The sequence below is a fragment of the Rhinoderma darwinii genome, chromosome 11 (assembly GCF_050947455.1).
Source record: "Rhinoderma darwinii isolate aRhiDar2 chromosome 11, aRhiDar2.hap1, whole genome shotgun sequence".
In the NCBI taxonomy this organism is placed as follows: domain Eukaryota; kingdom Metazoa; phylum Chordata; class Amphibia; order Anura; family Rhinodermatidae; genus Rhinoderma; species Rhinoderma darwinii.
This window is the reverse complement of record NC_134697.1, coordinates 10,409,890-10,432,444: the sequence shown is the minus strand read 5'-3', so window position 1 is coordinate 10,432,444 and position 22,555 is coordinate 10,409,890. Positions and strand designations below refer to the sequence as shown.

General features: G+C 41.7%; 1 protein-coding gene across 1 annotated transcript in view; it reads left to right on the top strand.

The window, feature by feature from the left end:
- Nucleotides 1–22,555, top strand: part of LOC142663580 (ephrin type-B receptor 5-like) — a 49,936-nt gene that overhangs the window by 13,810 nt on the left and 13,571 nt on the right. Inside the window, exons 4-7 of the mRNA XM_075842326.1 lie at nt 11,802–11,960; nt 12,870–13,202; nt 16,261–16,385; nt 21,894–22,053. Of these exons, the coding sequence (XP_075698441.1) occupies nt 11,802–11,960; nt 12,870–13,202; nt 16,261–16,385; nt 21,894–22,053 (777 nt within the window). The remainder of the gene's footprint in view (nt 1–11,801; nt 11,961–12,869; nt 13,203–16,260; nt 16,386–21,893; nt 22,054–22,555) is intronic.

The following is a 22,555-nucleotide window of genomic DNA, read 5'->3' as shown; positions in this document are numbered from 1 at the left end:
TATACAAGAATATAACTACTATAATACTGCCCCTATATACAAGAATATAACTACTATAATACTGCTCCTATATAGAAGAATATAACTACTATAATACTGCTCCTATATACAAGAATATAACTACTATAATACTGCCCTCTATATACAAGAATATAACTACTATAATACTGCCCCCTATATACAAGAATATAACTACTATAATACTGCCCTCTATATACAAGAATATAACTACTATAATACTGCTCCTACTATATACAAGAATATAACTACTATAATACTGCCCCCTATATACAAGAATATAACTAATATAATACTGCCTCCTATATACAAGAATATAACTACTATAATACTGCTCCTATATACAAGAATATAACTACTATAATACTGCCCCTATATACAAGAATAGAACTACTATAATACTGCCCCTATGTACAAGAATATAACTACTATAATACTGCCCCTATATACAAGAATATAACTACTATAATACTGCCCCTATATACAAGACTATAACTACTATAATACTGCCCCCTGTATACAAGAATATAACTACTATAATACTGCCCCCTATATACAAGAATATAACTACTATAATACTACCCCCTATGTACAAGAATATAACTACTATAATACTGCCCCCTATATACAAGAATATAACTACTATAATACTGCCCCCTGTATACAAGAATATAACTACTATAATACTGCCCCCTATATACAAGAATATAACTACTATAATACTGCCCCTATATACAAGAATATAACTACTATAATACTGCCCCCCTATATACAAGAATATAACTACTATAATACTGCCCCCTATATACAAGAATATAACTACTATAATACTGCCCCTATATACAAGAATATAACTACTATAATACTGCTCCTATATACAAGAATATAACTACTATAATACTGCTCCTATATACAAGACTATAACTACTATAATACTGCTCCTATATACAAGAATATAACTACTATAATACTGCTCCCATATACAAGAATATAACTACTATAATTCTGCCCCCTATATGCAAGAATATAACTATTATAATACTGCTCCTATATACAAGAATATAACTACTATAATACTGCCTCCTATATAAAAGAATATAACTACTATAATACTGCCCCCTATATACAAGAATATAACTACTATAATACTGCTCCTATATACAAGAATATAACTACTATAATACTGCTCCTATATACAAGAATATAAATACTATAATACTTCTCCTATATACAAGAATATAACTACTATAATACTGCTCCTATATACAAGAATATAACTACTATAATACTGCCCCCTATATACAAGAATATAACTACTATAATACTGCCTCCTATATACAAGAATATAACTACTATAATACTGCTCCTATATACAAGAATATAACTACTATGATACTGCCTCCTATATACAAGAATATAACTACTATAATACTGCCCCCTATATACAGGAATATAACTACTATAATACTTCTCCTATATACAAGAATATAACTACTATAATACTGCTCCTATATACAAGAATATAACTACTATAATACTGCTCCTATATACAAGAATATAACTACTATAATATTGCCCCCTATATACAGTACAAGAATATAACTACTATAATACTGCTCCTATATACAAGAATATAACTACTATAATACTGCCCCCTATATACAATAATATAAGTACTATAATTCTACAACAAGTTATACTTAGCGACAACTTAGCAAACAAAACAGCTCCTAAGTAGACAGAGACTCAGTGAATAATAGTTGGGAAGAGGAGGTAAAATAATGGTGAGACCTTTCTGCCTATAGATGGCGATGGTGAGTAAGCGCTGTGAATAATAATATACGCGGTTCTTATAGTACAATGATTTGAGACGTAGGTACACAGATGATACATTTTAATGATGTTGGAGTTTTTCTATCGTTCATTTTTTTTCTGTTCCTCCGGCACTTTGTTTTTGTATTTGTTTCTGTCTTTTTCATTATTTTGCTCTTAGTTCTCTTGCCTTTGGTGACTCTGAGGGTGCAGTAGAGCACGTATCTGCACATATACTGCCGGCATGAAAAGACACTCAGCAGCGTACTCTGCCGCTGGCAAAATATTCCTAACATCTCCAAATTATTCTCCGCTGTTAGTGCTCCGAACCTCCTACCCACCCTTTCCCCGTGTTGTGGATGTAAACCCTTCTCTACACTTACACATGTTTGTGTCTTTCTACAAATTTACAAGAAATTCCACTTCAAATTTTCCAACTGACCTAGAATTTGGTCAAATTGATTGCAAATGACAAATCCACCCACTAAAAGATAGAGCAGGGGGTCGAAGGGGAACAATGGATATGAAACAAATAACCCTCATTAATTCCCCGCCACTTTAATTAGTTGAAATTCTTGAAGGCTCATGTAAGACCACGTTCTATTTTGTAGCAAATTACAAATTGCCACTCTTAAATAAAATATTCCCTTGTTGTAACATAGAACTTATCAGACACATTCTGCAGTTGACGTACTTGTACTCTACAAGTTCCAACTGGCAGTTTTGGTTTAGTCTTATTTAGGTTCCTTTTAGCACTACAAAATTGTTGGCTTTCGTAGCAGCTGCCTGATATTATATTCTGGGATTTACCTTACTTTACACAAATCCTCTTCAATTTCCATTCTCTCCAGCTGGACCCATCAATGTTCATGCTGCCTAACCTTTGGGCAGCATTAGATAGAGAAGAAGACAACAAGTAAAAACTACTTATGTGACCCTTTCTTCCTCCACTGAAGCTCCCATCTTATAGCCATGGCCACCTCTCTTTCTGTGCTTTCTGGAACTCTTGACCCAGATTAGTTGCGTTGCCTCCACAATGTGATTCTTCACTTCTGACCCTCATTATGACATCATGAAGACATCTATTTAATACCAGGCTTTGGCCTCCTCCCTGCCAAGGTGACCTTGGTCTTCTGCCAATCTCTAGTCCCTTGATCCTGGATCACTCATCCATTTTTTTTTTACTTCTGGCTTTATTCCTGGCTTGACGTCTCTAGGGTATTGTCACTTCAGTGTTGTTTATTCTCCTGGTTTGACCCCTGGCTTCATCTTCTTGTCCCTTGGTAGTGTGTTCTTCAGATTACTGGCTTGAACCTGGTTATCATCTGTCTTCATCCAGAATCGGCAGCTGTCCCCAAATGGAAGCTACTCTGAGAATCAGTGGCCTAGATATAGGACAGGGAGACCCCATAGCAGAGATAGAAATTAGTCTTCTTTCAGATCCTGCTCAACATCACCACAACCCAGGCACCCCTGCCCCGTTTCCTTATTTGCTAACATTGCAGATGTCAAGTGCAAAGGATATGCCAGAAATAGCTTCTGTGTCGACACCCGTGGTTAAGCAGTCTGCACCTGCTCCTAGGTTTGATAGAGTGACTCGATCTGCTACCACTCAGGCTGGTAGACTGAGGAGTGGGAGAACCTATCACAGCCTGGCCAGACGGTTCTAGCTCCCGCCCTCGGTCTATGTATACCTTCATAGGCATACCCTGGCTTTACTGAGTACGCTCCTGCTCTGCGTTTGGTACCTCGTACACTCCTGGTTTGACTCGGCTCGTTCACTACTCTTGTTGCTCACGGTGTTGCCATGGGCAACTGCCCCATTTCCTTAGCTTCTGTGTACCCTTGTCTGTTTGTCTCTCGTGCACATATTGAGCGTAGGGACCGTCGCCCAGTTGGACGCCGTCGCCTAGGACGGGTCATTGCAAGTAGGCAGGGACTGAGTGGCGGGTAGATTAGGGCTCACCTGTCTGTCTCACTACCCCGTCATTACATCAAGGGTATCCGACTCTATACCTCAGTTTAGCTAGTGCCAATGTGCCAAGAGCCCAATTGAGAATGGATGGGGAAACAAAGACGAAGGTGGCAGGTACTTCTATGGTGACATGGGTGAGGCTAGACATTCTTGCAACTCCAATCACGTTAGTTAACCACCCATTGTACATATCAAAAAATGGAAACTACTACAACAGATAGAACTCAATATATAATGCATCTTCTGCGGTTTATAGCACTCGAAAAATGGGACAATACAGCCTAAACGGCTTTTACTATGTATTTTTGTTATAATAGTTCCATAAAAATAAATAGATCCCAGTTTGCCTCCACTGCTAGATCAGCTGTAATCTGCGAGGGAACCCGTTAGCAAGTGTTCAATTTCCCTGCAGTGACACCACAGGCGAAATGAAGTATTACACGGTGCCAATTGAAATCAATGGATCATCTATGTAACGAACAGACGTGCAAAGTCCTCCAGAGTGAAAAATTGTCTTTGTAGCTGCTCTAAACCAGACAGCCCCTTGACGAATGATGTCTGTTTTATGTGATAACGCTTTCCTTGTGTGTTCAGAAACTTTCCTGTTGTTATTTCACATTTTAGGCACCCTCCTCCCCACCTGTCTAATTTTGACACATAGACCTAGATGTACAAACAGGGCTACATGGTGTTTAAAATACACTTTTCTCTATGAAATATTCATCCTTTCATTGCTTTACATGATTACAACATCAGGCAGTATACAGTCTACTTTTTTTTTTCCTGTATTCCCTATGGCAAGAGAAAAAATAAATAAAAAAAAGTAAAAAACCTTAAACATTTATCTCCCTATGATGAATCTAGGTCATAGGCCCCAAAGCGTGAACAGATTTCTGCTTCTCTTAAGAATAAAATGTCACTATGGCTGCAGAACGACAGCTCCTACTCAAACCGAAATGGACAATGTGCTACGGAAATTGCATTTCTATTATCTTTAGAGACGATTAGACGGAAGATCCTAAAGAGCAACTTAAGTCCCATTTCATATTAGCATCAATTGCTGCAGCAAACATCCCCCAGTCACATGGTTATGGCATTTTTGGAAATGGGTTTGGGTAATGATCTTTTTCTGAACCCTAAAAGTCCCTCCGATCATGCGTCAGGGTGGAGCACAGATTTCTATATTCTCCTTACACTGGGAGGAGCTTCTGGTGCTCTTTGCCGCCCCCTGCTGAGCAATGTTGGTTTTAAGGGGCAATAGGCCAGGGCCTCCAATTCCTGGAGCAAACTAAAATCCTTCAGTAATATTTAGGTAGTATTATTTTGGAATTGTATTGTAGTATTATGTTGGAAATATATAGCAATATTATGTGGGCTCTTTAAGCCCTTCAGGACCAGGTCATTTTTTGATTTTTGATTTTTCATTTTTGGCTTTCACTCCCGCCCTTCCAAGAGCCATAACTCTTTTAATTTTCCGTCAATGAAGTAATGTGAGGACCTATCTTTTGCGGGAGGAGTTGTAGTTTCTATTAGCACCATTTAAAGTACAATATAATGTACTGGGAAACTGAAAAAAAAAAATTATTTGCAGGCTGAAATTGGAAAAAACTGTGATTCCTAATTTTGTTTTTTTGGGTTTCGTTTTTACGGCTTTCGCCATGTGGTAAAAATGACAATTTAACTTTATTCTGTGGCTCAATACGATTACGGTGATACCAAATTTATATAGTTTGTTTTATATTTTACAAATTTTACAAAGAAAAAACTTTTTGTAAAAAAAAAATTTTTTGTTTCACCACATTCTGAGAGGCATAACTTTTTTATTTTTTTTACGGCATTCTCTGTACTCATTAAATAATGGTATATTTTAATAGTTCAGACTTTTACGGACGAGGAGATACCAATTCTGTTTACTTTTTTTATTTTTTCCATTACTTTAGAGGAAAAATGGGAAAAGGGGATTTTTTTCACTACTAAAAACTTTATTTCACTTATTTAACACAGTTTATTAGCCCCCGCTAGGGGACTTGAACCAGCGACCGCCGGTACAATACACTGTAATACTAATGTATTGCAGTATATTGTTGTTTTTACAGGCATTTTTTAAGCGTGAAGGCAGTCGTGGGGGCCTTCATTAGGCCCCTGGGCTGCCATGACAATTCTGATTGCATTGCAGGGGGGGCAATGAGCTGTTGGAGGGGGATTCCTCCCTCTTTCTAATGCCTCAGATGCTGCGGTCGCGCTTGACCGCAGCATTTGAGGGGTTAAACAGCCAGGAACATCGCGATCGCAAGTTCCTTGCCGTTCGTCCCAGGTGTCAGCTGTAATACACAGCCGACACCCGCAGCATTTGGAGCGCGCTCCATACTTCTCCCCCTGCATCAGGACGTAATAGCACGTCCTTTTGCGCGAAGGGGTTAAAGCGATTATCTTGGGGTGTCCACTGTTCAGGATCCTCATCTCTTGGTCAGAGTGGAGAACGGTTACATAGAAGGTCTCTCTCTGGAGGACCCGTCCTGTCCTGTGTAACACAGACAACACATTGATATGAATGAACACTGTGTAATCCTTCATTTCTCCTGTGGTGGCGCTGCAGGAAAATTGAACACTTATTACCAGGTTTCCCCAAAGATTACACCTGATCGCTGGGGTTCCCAGCAGGTTACATAGAAGGTCTCTCTCTGGAGGACCCGTCCTGTCCTGTGTAACACAGACAACACATTGATATGAATGAACACTGTGTAATCCTTCATTTCTCCTGTGGTGGCGCTGCAGGGAAATTAAGCACTGCCTGGTTACTCCACAGATTACAGATGATCGCTGGGGGTCCCAGCAGGTGGACACTTTGTAATCTGATTATTGTCGAGGAACCCTTCTAACAAGTAGGGATTGTCCAATGCGGAAACCCCCTTTAAGGAAGTATTATTTGAATATCGCATGTTATCGTGGTATTATATGGTGGTAGATTTGTATTATGTGGGCGGAAATTCCGAAAACAACTGTTTAAAAATTGCAAGGGGAGGAGAGCCCAACTTTTCTTGTTGCCCAGGGCCCCATTTTCTATAAAAACCCGGCCGTGCTGCTGTAAAATGTGAGACTGTCCCAGTGTGAATGGCTATGTGTGTGTTTTCCATGGGTGCATTGGAATTAAATAAGCAGTTCTGTCCCTGTAGCTGTGGCCCCCAAATCCCTTCTAAGGAACTGAATTGCTGCAGAATATGACAAACTTTGAGCACAGCCAGAGTTCATTGCTATTACATTTATTTACATTCCTAAGTTTCAAAAAGTTGACATAGCAGCACGGAAAATGGGTTTTAACTTTTTATTTTTGAATATATTGTTCTTGTGCTGAGTTATCTTCCTGGGAGAGAAGCTTTCTGACTTTTTCCCTATAGTAGCACTTCCTGCCCCTGTGGTCTGGCAGCTCAGTGTTATCATAGGGATAGCGGGGCCTATAGCAACCAATCAGTATCCAGATTTTATTTTTCTAAGAAGTCAGAAAATGATCTGATTGGTTGGTGATGGTACCCAGTGACCCTATGATAACACTGAACTCTCCGAGCACATGAACAGTAAGTGAAGCTATGGGATGTGCACTTGTAACTTCTGCTTACCGCAGAAGAACACCACAGGGTCATGTAGCAGGTGAATTGGACATACACTGGGGACTAATAAGGGGGGCACTGTGACTGAATCACGTAGTACTTGCAACACTGTCACTTACACTGGGGGCACTGCACTGACTATCGGCATTGACTCTGGGAGTACTATGGCTGACTCTGGGCCCAGGGGCACTACGGTTGACTCTGGGGACACTATGACTGACTCTGGGGGTACTAGGGCTGACTCTGAGGGCACTAGGGCTGACTCTGGGGGCACTAGGGCTGACTCTGAAAGTACTATGACTGACTCTGAAAGTACTATGACTGACTCTGGGAGTACTATCGCTGACTCTGGGAGTACTAGGGCTGACTCTGGGGGCACTAGGGCTGACTCTGGGGGAACTAGGGCTGACTCTGGGGGCACTAGGGCTGACTCTGGGGGCACTAGGGCTGACTCTGGGGGCACTAGGGCTTACTCTGGGGGCACTGGGGCTGACTCTGAAAGTACTATGACTGACTCGGAGTACTATCGCTGACTCTGGGAGTACTATGGCTGACTCTGGGAGTACTAGGTCTGACTCTGGGAGTACTAGGGCTGACTCTGGGAGTACTAGGGCTGACTCTGGGAGTACTAGGGCTAACTCTGGGGGCACTAGGGCTGACTCTGGGGACACTAGTACTGACTCTGGGAGTACTATGGCTGACTCTGGGAGTACTAGGGCTGACTCTGGGGACACTAGTACTGACTCTGGGGACACTAGTACTGACTCTGGGGGCACTAGGGCTGACTCTGGGGACACTAGTACTGACTCTGGGGACACTAGTACTGACTCTGGGAGTACTAGGGCTGACTCTGGGGACACTAGGGCTGACTCTGGGGGCATCATGTTATGGTGACTGGGGCACTGTTTGGGGGCACTGTTATGAGCACTGAGAAGGTGATTTGGCTGCCTCTGGGGGGACTATTATTGGCACTGTGTAGGTGCTGTGGCTGCCTCTGGGGGCACTGTGGGGGCTGACAAGCACTGTAGTTAACACTAAGGCACCATGGTTGCGGCTGACTGGGGGCACTATGACTGATTTTAGGGTCAATTTAGCTGGCACAAGGGGCACTGCAATTGGTACTGAGAAAACACTTTGGCTTGCCTAGGGCACTGTGGCTTACTTTTGGGGCACTGTGGCTTACACATAAGGCAATGTGTCTGGCACTGAGGGCATTGTAGTTGGCATTGTTATGTGAACACCATGCAGGAGGATGTTTGATGTATTTCCAATTCCTTTTATTTCTAGTTTTATTCAGGACATAATGTTTTTTTTATAGTGACACTCGAACTTTCCTGAAAACCACTGACAAGATGCTGTTGATGGATCTGTTCTTCTTATAAAGTTCATTATCATATGCTGCTGTGAATAGGATGTGAAACTGACTCAATAATATCCCTTGTAGCCTCGCTCATGAACACATGAATATCCAACATAGGTATTTGGTGTTCATATGGTGAGAAGTATATAAACTACAATATGATCCATCAGCAGCAATAATCCTACTTGTTGACAGTTTCCAGGTAGTAGATTGCTCCAATACCTTAAGTTTATTAACGTATAGTTTATATTTGATGCTAAGATTCCAATGTTCATCAAAGTTGGAATTACAATATAAACAATATGGTAAATTGAAATAGGAATATTCCTAATGGTTAAAGTGAATGTCCCCTCTTGCTTCTTTTTTAATTATACATTTTATAATATCTGTAAAATTCTTTCATTAAGTTTCACATTTCTTGAAATCTATTGAAGCTTCTTTTTTTTATTCAGAGCACCAAATTGCTTGGAAAGAGAAAGAGTTAAATGTTAAAAATTGGTCTGCCCGCAGCCACCAGTAGAGGGAGCTGAGGAGCGTATTGCATACTGGCTATACATAGGACTCAATAATAGCTCATAAGCTCCCTCTAGTGGTGGATTGCCAGAATGATATTATTTAACTTTACATTTTCCTCCGATTTGAAGCTCTGTATAAGAAAAACAAAGCACCGAGCGCTACACAGATAAATTAGGAAATTCATCGGCACAGAGTTTTGAACCAAAAATTGACGATGTTAAAATGTGGAAATTTCCTTTAAAAATCTAGAGAAAAACGGAGACAAATACTAGCTTAATGAAAAAGCAAAAAGTTTCACAGTTTGCATTGATATGCGCTGAACCTTGTACTAATTGCTATAATTAGAGACTGTTGAAAATTTCGACAATTAGTGCGGGCAGTGCCCCCTGGTCATTCAGGATCAGTCAGCTGGAAAGCTTCTGCCTGACCTATCTCTGAGATACACTCCCCGGACTATGAAAGCTCCTCCGACGCAACGTTAATTAATGTTGAAGCAGCGAGGGAATCCCGGGCGGCCTCGTCCTGGCACTGCCCACTTATTTACATTACATTTACATGTGCCTCTCACTACCACCCTGAGACCAAGGTTTACTAATGTGTCCTAATTCCAGGAGCCTGGCAGAAAAGAACACTTGTCAGTCTGTATTGCATTATTTAGATATAGCAGAGCTGAGTTTGCTATTTGTATCAATCCGATGTAGGAGGCCTGACTTTGTCGCTGAGCTAAATTTGCCAGATGTAGTAGAGCTAAACTGGTCAAAAGTGGCAATGTTGAGTTAATCTGAAATAGCTGAGCTGAATTTGTTATTTGTATCAGTCCGATGTAGTAGAGCTGACTGTCGCTGAGATAAATTTGACAGATGTAGTAGAGCTGAACTGGTCAAAAGTGGCAATATTGAGTTTATCTGAAATAGCAGAGCTGAATTTGTTATCTGTATCAGTCCGATGTAGTAGAGCTAACTGTTGCTGAGATAAATTTGCAAGATATAGTAGTGTTGTACTAGTCAAAAGTAGCAATATTGAGTTTATCTGAAATTGCAGAGCTGAATTTGTTACTCTGTATCAGAATTTGCAAGATGTAGTAGTGTTGAACTGGGCAAAAGTGGCAATGCTGAGTTTATCTGAAATAGCAGAGCTAAGCTTATCAAAAGTAGTAGGATTAAAGTTGCAAGATGGAGTAGAACTGAGTTTTGTTAAGTGAAGCAGAGCCGAGTTTGTCCATGCCTCTCAGCCCTGGCTCGTTTTTTGTGTGATTGTCCAGCAAAACGGACCTCAAAACAAACGTTCCCCAAAGCGGCGGCGTTCCTGCGGGCTCAAGACTTAAAACTTTCCACAAATAGGGATTGGAAGGTGACTTGTCCATTGTAGCATTTTGTCAAATTAATTGGAGTTCATCTTGTCAGAAGTAGCAGCGCTGAGCTTGTCCAGTGTAGTTGAGCTGACTCTGTCAGATGTAGACGTGCTGATTTGGTCACACGAGGGCGTCCGTAACGGCTGAAATTACAGGGATGTTTCAGCCTGAAAACATCCCCGTAATTTCAGCCGTACCGGCATGTGCAGGCGCTTGAACGCCGTGTCAATTACGGACGTAATTGGCGCTGCTATTCATTGGAGTCAATGAATAACGGCTCCAATTACGGCCAAAGACGTGACAGGTCACTTCTTTGACGCGGGCGTCTAGTTACGCGCCGTCATTTGACAGCGGTGCGTAAATTACGCCTCGTGTGAACAGACAAACGTCTGCCCATTGCTTTCAATGGGCAGATGTTTGTCAGCGCTATTGAGGCGCTATTTTCGGACGTAATTCGGGGGAAAAACGCCCGAATTACGTCCGTAATTAGTGCGTGTGATCATACCCTCAGCTTCTCAGGTATAGTAGAATAGTAGAACTTAGTTTATCAAATGTAGTTGAGTTGAGTTTGTCCGATGTTATTGCATGATTTAATGTGCACTAAATGCAGCAACATTTTTTTTGCACAGACACACGGACATAAGAGAATATGCGCCACATTGCGACTGGACATTATATAAGTTTGATACAGGTGCTGTAATAAAAGGTTGACTGTGTTATACGCTCGCGTGACCAACCAGGACAATATTATCTAATAGATTTACAGATGTAGCAGATTGTAATATGAGCGTGGGTTGTGCCATATGACAAACTGAGGTCCCGCTGCCTCTGCTCACCCAGTCAACACCTTCATTACATTATTCAAAATGCAAAAAAAAAAAAAATGTTTAATATAGAATGTACATTGAGGTACATATTAAGCAGAGCTGAACTTGCTCAGCGACTTGTTCTTTTGATAATTCAGATAATGGAGTAGGTTTTATCTGTGCACAACTGCAGATAACATATCACCTTGCATTGTGGTACATGACAAACTCAACCCTTCTACACCTGAAACACAGCACTGCTACATCTGTAACCCAGCACTGCTACATCTGTAACCCAGCACTGCTACATCTGAATGGTTTAGTCAAAATATGCTAAATGTCTCTCATTTTTCAACAGCCTGTCCACCTGGGACTTATAGTCCTCCAGGTGCAGCAACTGCTCATTGTCATATCTGCCCAACCAATAGCAACACAACGACGCCTGGAGCCCTCAGCTGTGCCTGTAGTAAAGGATTTTACCGGATCCAGGAGGAAACACCGGAATCTCCGTGTACCGGTGAGTCAGAACTGTTTGTAAAATATTATCCCTGTTACTTGTACTCACTTTATATCACACAGGCGCACATGGCATCTGCCTAGGGGAGCAGCTTGGAAGGGCCAGTCCAGAATTACCCAGGTCTCCTCCCGTCTTTTACTCTCTGCACGGGTTTTGCCATTTAGTAAAGTTAGAGAAATTAATTAATGGAAACACGACGGGCGCTGCACGCGGTGCAACATTTTCAGCCGTATGCCATTCCCCTTGTAATTTAGGACTGGTTCCCAAAGTGCCTCCAACCTGTTACCCTTGAATCATGACTAATGCTCATCACTGCTGATTCCCAGAAAATGCATAACAGGGTCAACCACAGTGCCCCCATAACAGTGACAACCACAGTGCCCCCATAACAGTGACAACCACAGTTCCCCCATAACAGTGACAACCACAGTGCCCCCATAACAGTGACAACCACAGTGCACCATAACAATAACAGCCACAGTGCCCCCATAACAGTGACAACCACAGTGCCCCCATAACAGTGACAACCACAGTGCCCCCATAACAGTGACAACCACAGTGCACCATAACAATAACAGCCACAGTGCCCCCATAACAGTGACAGCCATAGTGCTCCATAAAAGTGAGAACCACAGCGCCCCATAATAGTGACAGTCACAGTGCCCCCATAACAGTAACATGAGTAAGCTGAGCGGTGACCATTACCACCTCCATCACAAGTGTCACTCATCTCCCGTAGCCTCCACAGAGATGTATCAAACAAGATGGTTTGCCATTCAGGATTCTGGGAAAGCTGGGTGACTTCCCCTTTAAGAGTTTAATAATAACTCTAATAATTGTGATTGAGTGATAACTGAACACACGACTTTGACCCTACATAAAAAAATGATCTTATTTGTCCATTTACAGGACCACCATCAGCTCCATGGGACTTAAATTATGAAGTCACTGCCTCCGGAGCTGTATTCCTGACGTGGAGAACCCCAAAAGACATGGGGGGCCGTACGGAGATCGTGTACTCGGTGGCATGTAAAGAGTGTGTGACCGGACGCTGCCTCCGCTGTGGCGACGGGGTGACATTCAGGCCTGGACAGTTGGGGCTCATCCAGACGAGGGTCCAGTTATCAGGGCTGCTGCCTGGAGTGGCCTATACCCTGGAGGTGCAGTCAACCAATCGGGTGACGGAAATGAGCGTCGAACAACCCAAATATGCATCGCTGAACATCAGCATCAGTCAGTCAGGTCAGTGGCGGGGGATGGGTGGCTGTCATTGTCAGGGGGGCTTTCGACAAGGTCATCTGAAAAGTTTACTTAAAGCAATTTAGTTATCGGAAAAGAAGCCCCTTTTTAAATTATTGTCCAGTTATCTGGATACAGCCTGCAGGGTAAAGAATGGTGCACAAAAATCTTCACATATACTTTGTAGCATGTGATGCAGATTTTTTTCTTCAAAGAAATATAGATAAAATAAATGTGATTACAGTAGAGATCTATGTGTGACACTGGACGTAGCCATAGAACCAGAATAAAAACCCCCATTCTTTACACTGCTGCCTGACTCCAGAGAACGGGATGATCATACGAAAGAGGAATAAGATTTATATATATAACAAAGTTTAGAACCATTTAAAGGGATTGTCTGTTTTAGAAAATACAATGTTCAAATACCCTAAGGGTCAGTTCACACGTTGTGTCAATAATGCGTTTTTTTCCGCAACGGAATTAGTTACGGAAAATCGGCAGCAAATGCAGTAACAGCAAAGTGGATGAGATAAAACAAATCTCCTCCGCACGCTGCGTAAATGATGAGTTGAAAAAATTGATCTACCTGTTTCATGAATAGAATGACAGATTTACAACAAAGACTGGCACAGTCAGTACAGTTGTGGCTGGGTGGCAAAATGATGGGTGCCATTAATGGTTGTCACCTATTGTAGCATCTGTTTTCTGTCTGTACGGCCCAGACAAGTGGCGTACAGGGGTTTCTAAGTACACAGCTCTCCTGTAGAATCTGTTCTAAGTTTAAAAAAAAAAGAAGCCGCACACAAAGGTTTCTAAAATCTTTCCTCGGGGGACCAAATTCGGAAATAGAGCACGTTGCAATAGCAAAGGATGTGTAAACTTTTGTAACAATTTTTTATTACTATTATTGCTCCAGTGCATCTAAAATAAAAAAAGAAACAACTTTGCAAATAGTCTCGATTAACTGTCTCCTACCGTTTTGTGTCTACAGCTCCAATGCAGAACTGTGTCTCCATGGTTACAGACTGCACATAAACCTTGTGTAGTCTGATTCTGAATTCATTCTCTCTTTCACCAGTCCCCCATTTCTTGCTAACCTACATTTGGTAAGTTAGAAGGGAAGAGGTATGGGGCAGATGGACTTCAGGATCAGACTACACAGGGTTTATTTGTAGTCTGTAACCATGGAGACACGTAGGTCTGTATTGTATTGGTGCTGTAGACACAAAACAGTCGGAGATCTTTAATCCAGACTGCAAAATTGCTTCAATTTATTTTGCTTTTTCTTGAATTTTTTTCTTAGATGCTTAGGAATAATTACAAAAAATGGTTTCAAAAGTATACACACCCTTTTTATAATTTTACATATTTTTAATTTTTGCCATTTTTTATTTAACTACATTTATTTTTTAATTCTTTTTGCCTTTGACCAAGAAGGGGGGGGGGGGTAGATTTTCTGATACAGAGACTAACCTGGCACGAAAAACTATTTCGCCATCTCTCTCTGCCGCCCTTTGCTCATTGGTGACTGAATCCACGATTATGGGAGCCCTAAACATTTACGCCTGACTGACCGGAGAAGCGAGAATTCCCCCCCGAGCAGAACTGTGAAGTTCTTCTCACGTCTGCTACTTGTTGTGTATGTGATATGTTCGCACTTGCGGCAGTGTTGAGAATAAGGGTTATTTGTTCTCAAATTAATTGGGGCGTCACATAAAAGATCACTCCCCTAAAAAAAAAAAGAAGTCCCGTAAGCCTCCAAGTGGTCCTCTTGTCTAAACTTTTTATTCTGTTCAGCTATTCCCTATCTCGGTCCCCTAGATGAGAAGCAGATGCTGAGTGACAGCCACTAATAGCAGCTATGACAGTGCCCATAAGGGTTGTCACACAGATTTCTATAGATCCTGAATGGCATATAAATATACTACTTATACGAAAGTGGTAAGTTAACCCATTTCCTATGTGAGTGTCAGTCTTCACTGAAGTCCTGGCATTCTATTCATGAACCAAGATGCTTAGGATGAACCATGCCGGGTGGGCACACTATGTAATAACATATTGTGCTAAAGCAGGGGTATGTCTTTTACGGTTCTCCACTTGTTGTGAAACTACAACCCCTAACTTGAGGCTGTCAGGGCATGCTGAGAATTGTAGTTTCAAATGACCTGGTGAGGCACAGGTTACAGAGGAATGACCTAAAGCATGAGGCTAGGGCTCCACGGCAATCTTTGGTCGTTTCACGGTCACGGTAAAATTCTGAGTTGTGCTCCGTTCCCACTTCCGTTGCTGGGTTGTGACTGGGGTCTCCATCATTTTTTACGTCAAGAATGGCACAGCCTGCAGCGAAACATGACAGAACCCCAATGGGGTCATCAGCGACTATGAGGTCTATCGGATAACGGATCCGTCACAGCGTCATGGCATGCGGTATGAATGAAAGCCATGATGCTAATGTGAACAGAGACTTATCACGACCCCAATGTTTACCTATGGGGTCGACAATAGCGAGAACTCGACTTGTGCCCCAAAGGAAGACATTGTGGTCATGTGACGGTCAATTTTAACGTGATCATTGCGTAACCGAAAGTCGCCATGGAGCCCTATGCTAAGCGTCACGCGGTCTGGTCTTAGGGATCGGTAAAGGTTAGCGCAGCCGGTGTTAAAATTCCCTTGATATTTGCATCTCCTTTCCGCTTTCTTGGCGGTCTACTTGCCGGGTTGTGCGTCTCTTTCTCCCTCTCCCCCAGGCTTTGCACTCTAATTGAATTTGTCTTTGTGACGCTTTCTCTGTACCGTGCGTGAGGGGGTCTCGTAAGAGGCGGTGATGCCGTGACCCAAATTCAAAGTGACAGCTCCGGCCAAGCGTCGCCCTCCCCGCAGTCGCATGTCACCGCATGGAGCACAGTGTTCCTGTGTATTACAATTTTTATGTATGTTTTTGTTACACAGGAAAATATGTTCCGTCTCATCTTCTCCGCTCTATTTTTATCCCGCCATCGCCGCCGTCGCCGCTTCTCTCTTCCTTCTCTCCACTTATGTCTTATCATCTCCATTCCAGTCCCATCTGCCGTACCCATCATTCACCAGGTGAGCCGGTCCATGCAGAGCATCACGTTAACCTGGCCGGAACCACAACAGCCGAACGGGAAGATTCTGGATTATCAGCTGCGTTACAGGGAAAAGGTACCAGCCGCTTGTGTGTCGCTGCCGCTCGCACGTGATCCTAAACCAAACCGGCGCGGTGCATGGAACATCTGCTCCTGGTGACATCTGGAGAGCTCGTCCCATCAGTATCCACATTACTATAACTCCTATGTGAGGGACGGTGACTGCTCAGGCCAACTGGGCATAAGCCTAAGGGCAGCGCAGTGCGCGTACAAAGTACAATGGAAAATTCTATTATTTTTTCTTTTACTTTTCATGTTCTGTTTTGCTCAAAGTGCCCGTCACCCTATAGACCTCATATAGCAGTTTAAATCTACACAGAGTGTTATATCATTTTGAGAAAAAATTTGAAGATCTGGCGTGTTTACAAGCTGCGTAAATACTGAAGATTTTGCGCTACGGAATTTGTTGCGGAAAATCTGCAGCAAATGCAAAGTGGATGAGATAAAACAAATCTCCTCCCCACGCTGCGTAAATAATCAGCGGAAAAAAACGCTCAGAAATTGACTTGCGGTGCAGAATTTTATTCCGCAGCGTGTCAATTGTATTTGTGTAAACGCTGCTTATTTGTTGCTTGTTGTAGGTAAAACCCGACCACAAATAGCAGGTGTTGCATTTTTTTGTAGTCGGTTCGCAGCGATTCCGCCGCAAAAGAAACGCAACTCAGAAAAAAAAATAGGCAAAGAACTGCACCACAGTTCGGTGTGTTTTTTTTTTGCCTGGAATTCCATGCGGAGCACAGGGCGATACGTTGCGTGATTTTACGCAGTGTATGCGCTCCGTGTGAACTCAGCCTAAGGGCAGATTCACACGAACGTTGCGTTTTTGCGCGCGCAAACAACGCAGCGTTTTGCGAGCGCAAAAACCATTTGACAGCTGCGTGTGTCATGCGTGTCTGATGCGCGGCTGCGTGATTTTCGCGCAGCCGGCATCATAGAGATGAGGCTTGTCAACGCCCGTCACTGTCCAAGGTGCTGAAAGAGCTAACTCTTTCAGCACCCTCGACAGTGAATGCCGAACACAACAGCGAAAAACCTGTAAAAAAAAAAGATAAAGTTCCTACTTACCGAGAACTTCCCGGCCGTTGCCTTGGTGACGCGTCCTTGGTGACGCGTCCTTGGTGACGCGCCTCTCTTGACATCGGGCCCCACCTCCCTGGATGACGCGGCAGTCCAAGTGACCGCTGCAGCCTGTGATTGGCTGCAGCCTGTGCTTGGCCTGTGATTGGCTGGAGCTGTCACTTGAACTGAAGTGTCATCCCGGGAGGTCGGACTGCAGGAAGGAGACAGGAGTAATCGGTAAGTTAGAACTTCGGTTTTTTTTACAGGTTCATGTATTTTGGGATCGCAAGTCACTGTCCATGGTGCTGAAACAGTTTAACTCTTTCAGCACCATGCACAGTGAATCTCTCCCGACGTCGCGGACCGGAAATTTTTTTGCCGGGTTCGGCCAAAACGAGTTTGGCCGAACCCGGTGAAGTTTGCCTCGGTTGTCGGGGTTCGCTCCTCGCAAAGACACTCCGTTTGGATGCTTGGAAACAGAAAAGCACGTGGTGCTTTTCTGTTTTCATTCATCCTTTTCACTGCTGTTGCGCGAATCACGCTCGTCCCACGGAAGTGCTTCCGTGTGGTGCGCGTGATTTTCACGCACCCATTGACTTCAATGGGTGCGTGATGCGCGAAATACGCAGAGTTATTGAACCTGTCGCGCTTTTTGCGCAGCAGACAAACGCTGCGCAAAAAGCACGGACTGTCTGTACTGCCCCATAGACTTGTATTGGTCCATGCGTGCCGCGTGAAAACCACGCGGCCCGCACGGACCGAATACACGCTCGTGTGAATCCCCCCTAAGACTGTCAAGGTGCCAGATTATTGGAAAGTTCAAACTATTCAAAATTAAGATAGATAGATAGATAGATAGATAGATAGATAGATAGATAGATAGATAGATAGATAGATAGATAGATAGATAGATAGATAGATAGATAGATAGATAGATAGATAGATAGATATGAGATAGATAGATAGATAGATATGAGACAGATAGATAGATAGATATGAGACAGATAGATAGATAGATAGATAGATAGATAGATAGATAGATAGATAGATAGATAGATAGATAGATAGATAGATAGATAGATAGATAGATAGATAGATAGATAGATATGAGATAGATAGATATGAGATAGATAGATAGATAGATATGAGATAGATAGATAGATAGATAGATAGATAGATAGATAGATAGATAGATAGATAGATAGATAGATAGATAGATAGATAGATAGATAGATAGATAGATAGATAGATAGATAGATAGATAGATTGTAGATAGATAGATAGATAGATAGATAGATTGTAGATAGATAGATAGATAGATAGATAGATAGATAGATAGATAGATAGATAGATAGATAGATAGATAGATAGATAGATAGATAGATAGATAGATAGATAGATAGATAGATATGAGACAGATAGATAGATAGATATGAGACAGATAGATAGATAGATAGATAGATAGATAGATAGATAGATAGATAGATAGATAGATAGATAGATAGATAGATAGATAGATAGATAGATAGATAGATAGATAGATAGATAGATAGATATGAGATAGATAGATATGAGATAGATAGATAGATAGATATGAGATAGATAGATAGATAGATAGATAGATAGATAGATAGATAGATAGATAGATAGATAGATAGATAGATAGATAGATAGATAGATAGATAGATAGATAGATAGATAGATAGATTGTAGATAGATAGATATATAGATAGATAGATAGATAGATAGATAGATAGATAGATAGATAGATAGATAGATAGATAGATAGATAGATAGATATGAGATAGATAGATAGATAGATATGAGACAGATAGATAGATAGATATGAGACAGATAGATAGATAGATATGAGATAGATAGATAGATAGATAGATAGATAGATAGATAGATAGATAGATAGATAGATAGATAGATAGATAGATAGATAGATAGATAGATAGATAGATAGATAGATAGATAGATATGAGATAGATAGATAGATAGATAGATAGATAGATAGATAGATAGATAGATAGATAGATAGATAGATAGATAGATAGATAGATAGATAGATAGATAGATAGATAGATAGATATGAGATAGATAGATAGATAGATAGATAGATAGATAGATAGATAGATAGATAGATAGATAGATAGATAGATAGATAGATAGATAGATAGATAGATAGATAGATATGAGATAGATAGATAGATAGATAGATAGATAGATAGATAGATAGATAGATAGATAGATAGATAGATAGATAGATAGATAGATAGATAGATAGATAGATATCGGTCCCCGTTACCTATAAAAATATAATATGAACTTAATCAGACCAGTAAAAAGAAAGAGACACCCTGATTTTTGTTTTTATACATATCTTTTGCAATTTGCAGAGCGGAAAATGTGAACTTCTGCTATAGAATATTCTTCTGGGCATGGTCAAGGCCTCATGCACACGACCCTAATGGTTTTACTGCCGGCAAATACGGATGCACATCCATAGCTGTCCGCAATTGCGGAAGCGCCCATAGACTTCTGTGGGCGAGGTTGTGCCGTAAATGCGGACAAGAATAGGACATATTTTATAGTTAGCGGATCACTTCTACAGCCTGGACACACATCCGTAAATTTACGGAAGGGTGTCCGTGGCCTAAAGAAATGAATGGCTCCGCAATTTCATCCGTAATTACGGATAAAACCTACAGTTGTGTGCATGGGGCCTAAGGCAATAGTTCTGCTATACAGCGCACCATCTGGACAGGGGTGGAGTTGCAAGTAAAATATTCTAAAATACTATTAAGAGACGTTCTAATGAACTATGCAAAGTAATAGAATCACAAAATGTTCAATAAGAAGTTGATGCTGCTCACTATAAAGTTTTGGGATTTTGTTGACATCCAGTTATAAACTCTAGAAGTCAGAAAATCACCGCCGCTGTGCAAAAAAAACCTTCCCTATGGAGTGTTCCTCCAGCATAGACAACAGTGACGCCTGCAGGCCATACTATGATATTGCAGGATTCAACAATTAAAATCTGTGTTTACTATGAAATAATCTTAATCTAAAATTCAATACATTAGTTATTATATATCATGTCCACATTCTATTGTACTAGAAAATATATCTGGTACTTTCCAATGGTGCCGGGGTTTGTAAAGGTGGTTTAGGGCAGAAAAGGTATCTATAGTGTTATATATTGAATTAAAATAAGTCCAAAATGTTTTATCATGTTCATAACTCTTTTTTTCTGACACAAGGCCCCAAATTTCCAGTTTCCTTTCACACAACCTTAAAGTGACATGATAAAATTTTGTCTACATGCGGCCGCCACTAGGGGGTGCTCTTTGCATAGGAATAAATCATCTAGTGTTGGCAGACAAATTGTATTATTTACCTAAGCTGCTCATGATCGCTTGGAGGGGCGTTTCCTGGTAGTAGGCCCCCTCGCCAAGTGTGTCCATTCATTCAATGCGGAAATATTTCCAGACTATATGTGAATGCCTGATAGCTTGGAAAATCTGCCTCTCCGAATCACACTAGAGCAGTGGATGCCGGTCTAGCTTTAGTTCAGCTGCATTGTCTGTTGGTGTCTGTGGTTGTCTGAAATCCACCTCGGGTTTCATCAGAGGCTCAGGTTGCTGTTCTATCCCTACCCCTTGTCGTACACTGCAGCTCTGCATACTCTGATTGACTACTGTCTATAAGCACAAGCCCTCCGCTGGCGCAACAGGAAATCAGTGCATGGAAAGTTGGTTTCAATTACAGAAATGACAAAATAATTATAAACCGCAAGCAACTAAACCACCAAAAGAGAAGTCTGGAAAGCTGGAAGGAAAGAAGGAATAAAAAGTAGAGGTCAGATAGTTGAGGTTGGTGACATATTCCGTTATAAGTGGATGTAAATTGAATAAATCGGATCATCTTTGTGTTGATTTGGCGATGTTCAGGGGTGCACTTAGAGGTGAGGCCTCCCCTAGTACCTAGAGACCCCCCTTTGATTCATTCTCGAAAAGATAAACTCAATTATAGGTACTGTATAAATCCCTATGCTATGAGCTCCCCCTAGTGGTGGCTGCAGGAAAACAGAATTTTATCATGTAACTCTATGGCTGTATGAAGGGAAGCCGGGAATTTGGATCAGTCTATCAGAAACAAATGAGCCCTTTAAAAATTCTTAGGATTTAATATAATTTAATTAAAGGTACATTTTCCTGCCCTTAACGACCACTTCTTACCCTTGTACCTCCCCAAACCACATAAATGTATTAATGTCCATACTGTCCTCACCGTATAGATAAGAGATATGTAGTGTACGGCCCGCTCAATAGAGATAAAATAGTATGAGCAATCCCAACGCCTTTCGGGAAAGTTGGAGTCCTCCGGCTAAACTTTAAGACATTGCCAGTGATGTCGCCCCCATGATAAAACTCCCTGTTCTGTGTCTTCTGTCCCTCAGGCTGATGAGGGTGAGTCCTTGTCTCTAATCAGTGAAACGAACACGGCAACAGTTGGTGGACTCAACCCGGGGGCAATTTATTCCTTCCAGGTGAGAGCTAGAACAGAGCGGGGCTACGGAGCCTACAGCGGGAACATGTACTTCCAGACCCTGCTGGGAGGTGAGCAGTACCGGCAGAGCTCCGGTAATCCATACCCTACTGAATAATGTATGACAAACCTCAACCGCACAAGCAAAGCTCCATGATACGCAAAGACAAGCAAAGCCATTAGGGAAAGACGATCCACGTAATGTCTCCGGCTGGGCGAGGAGCGGAGCAGTAACATGTCAGCTCAGATAACGCACAGCTAATGCGGATCACATCTGGATCCATTATATACGATAGACGAGGGACACCAGGCGGCAATATATTATGTATATGATGCTGCACTCTGCTATTCCACAGCCTCGTAGCATCTCCAGCACATGGAAAGACAGGACGGGCCCGAGGGACGAGCTCAGCGGGCAACTCAAGAATGACCTAGTTGGTTTATAGGTGCAACTTTTTGGGCTAATTAATTTCTTAACCCCCTTCCCGATGCAGCCATGTTTCGTTTTTGAATTTAAATTTTGCAGGACGAGTTGTCGTTCTTCATTGTACCCTATAATGTACTGGGAAACAA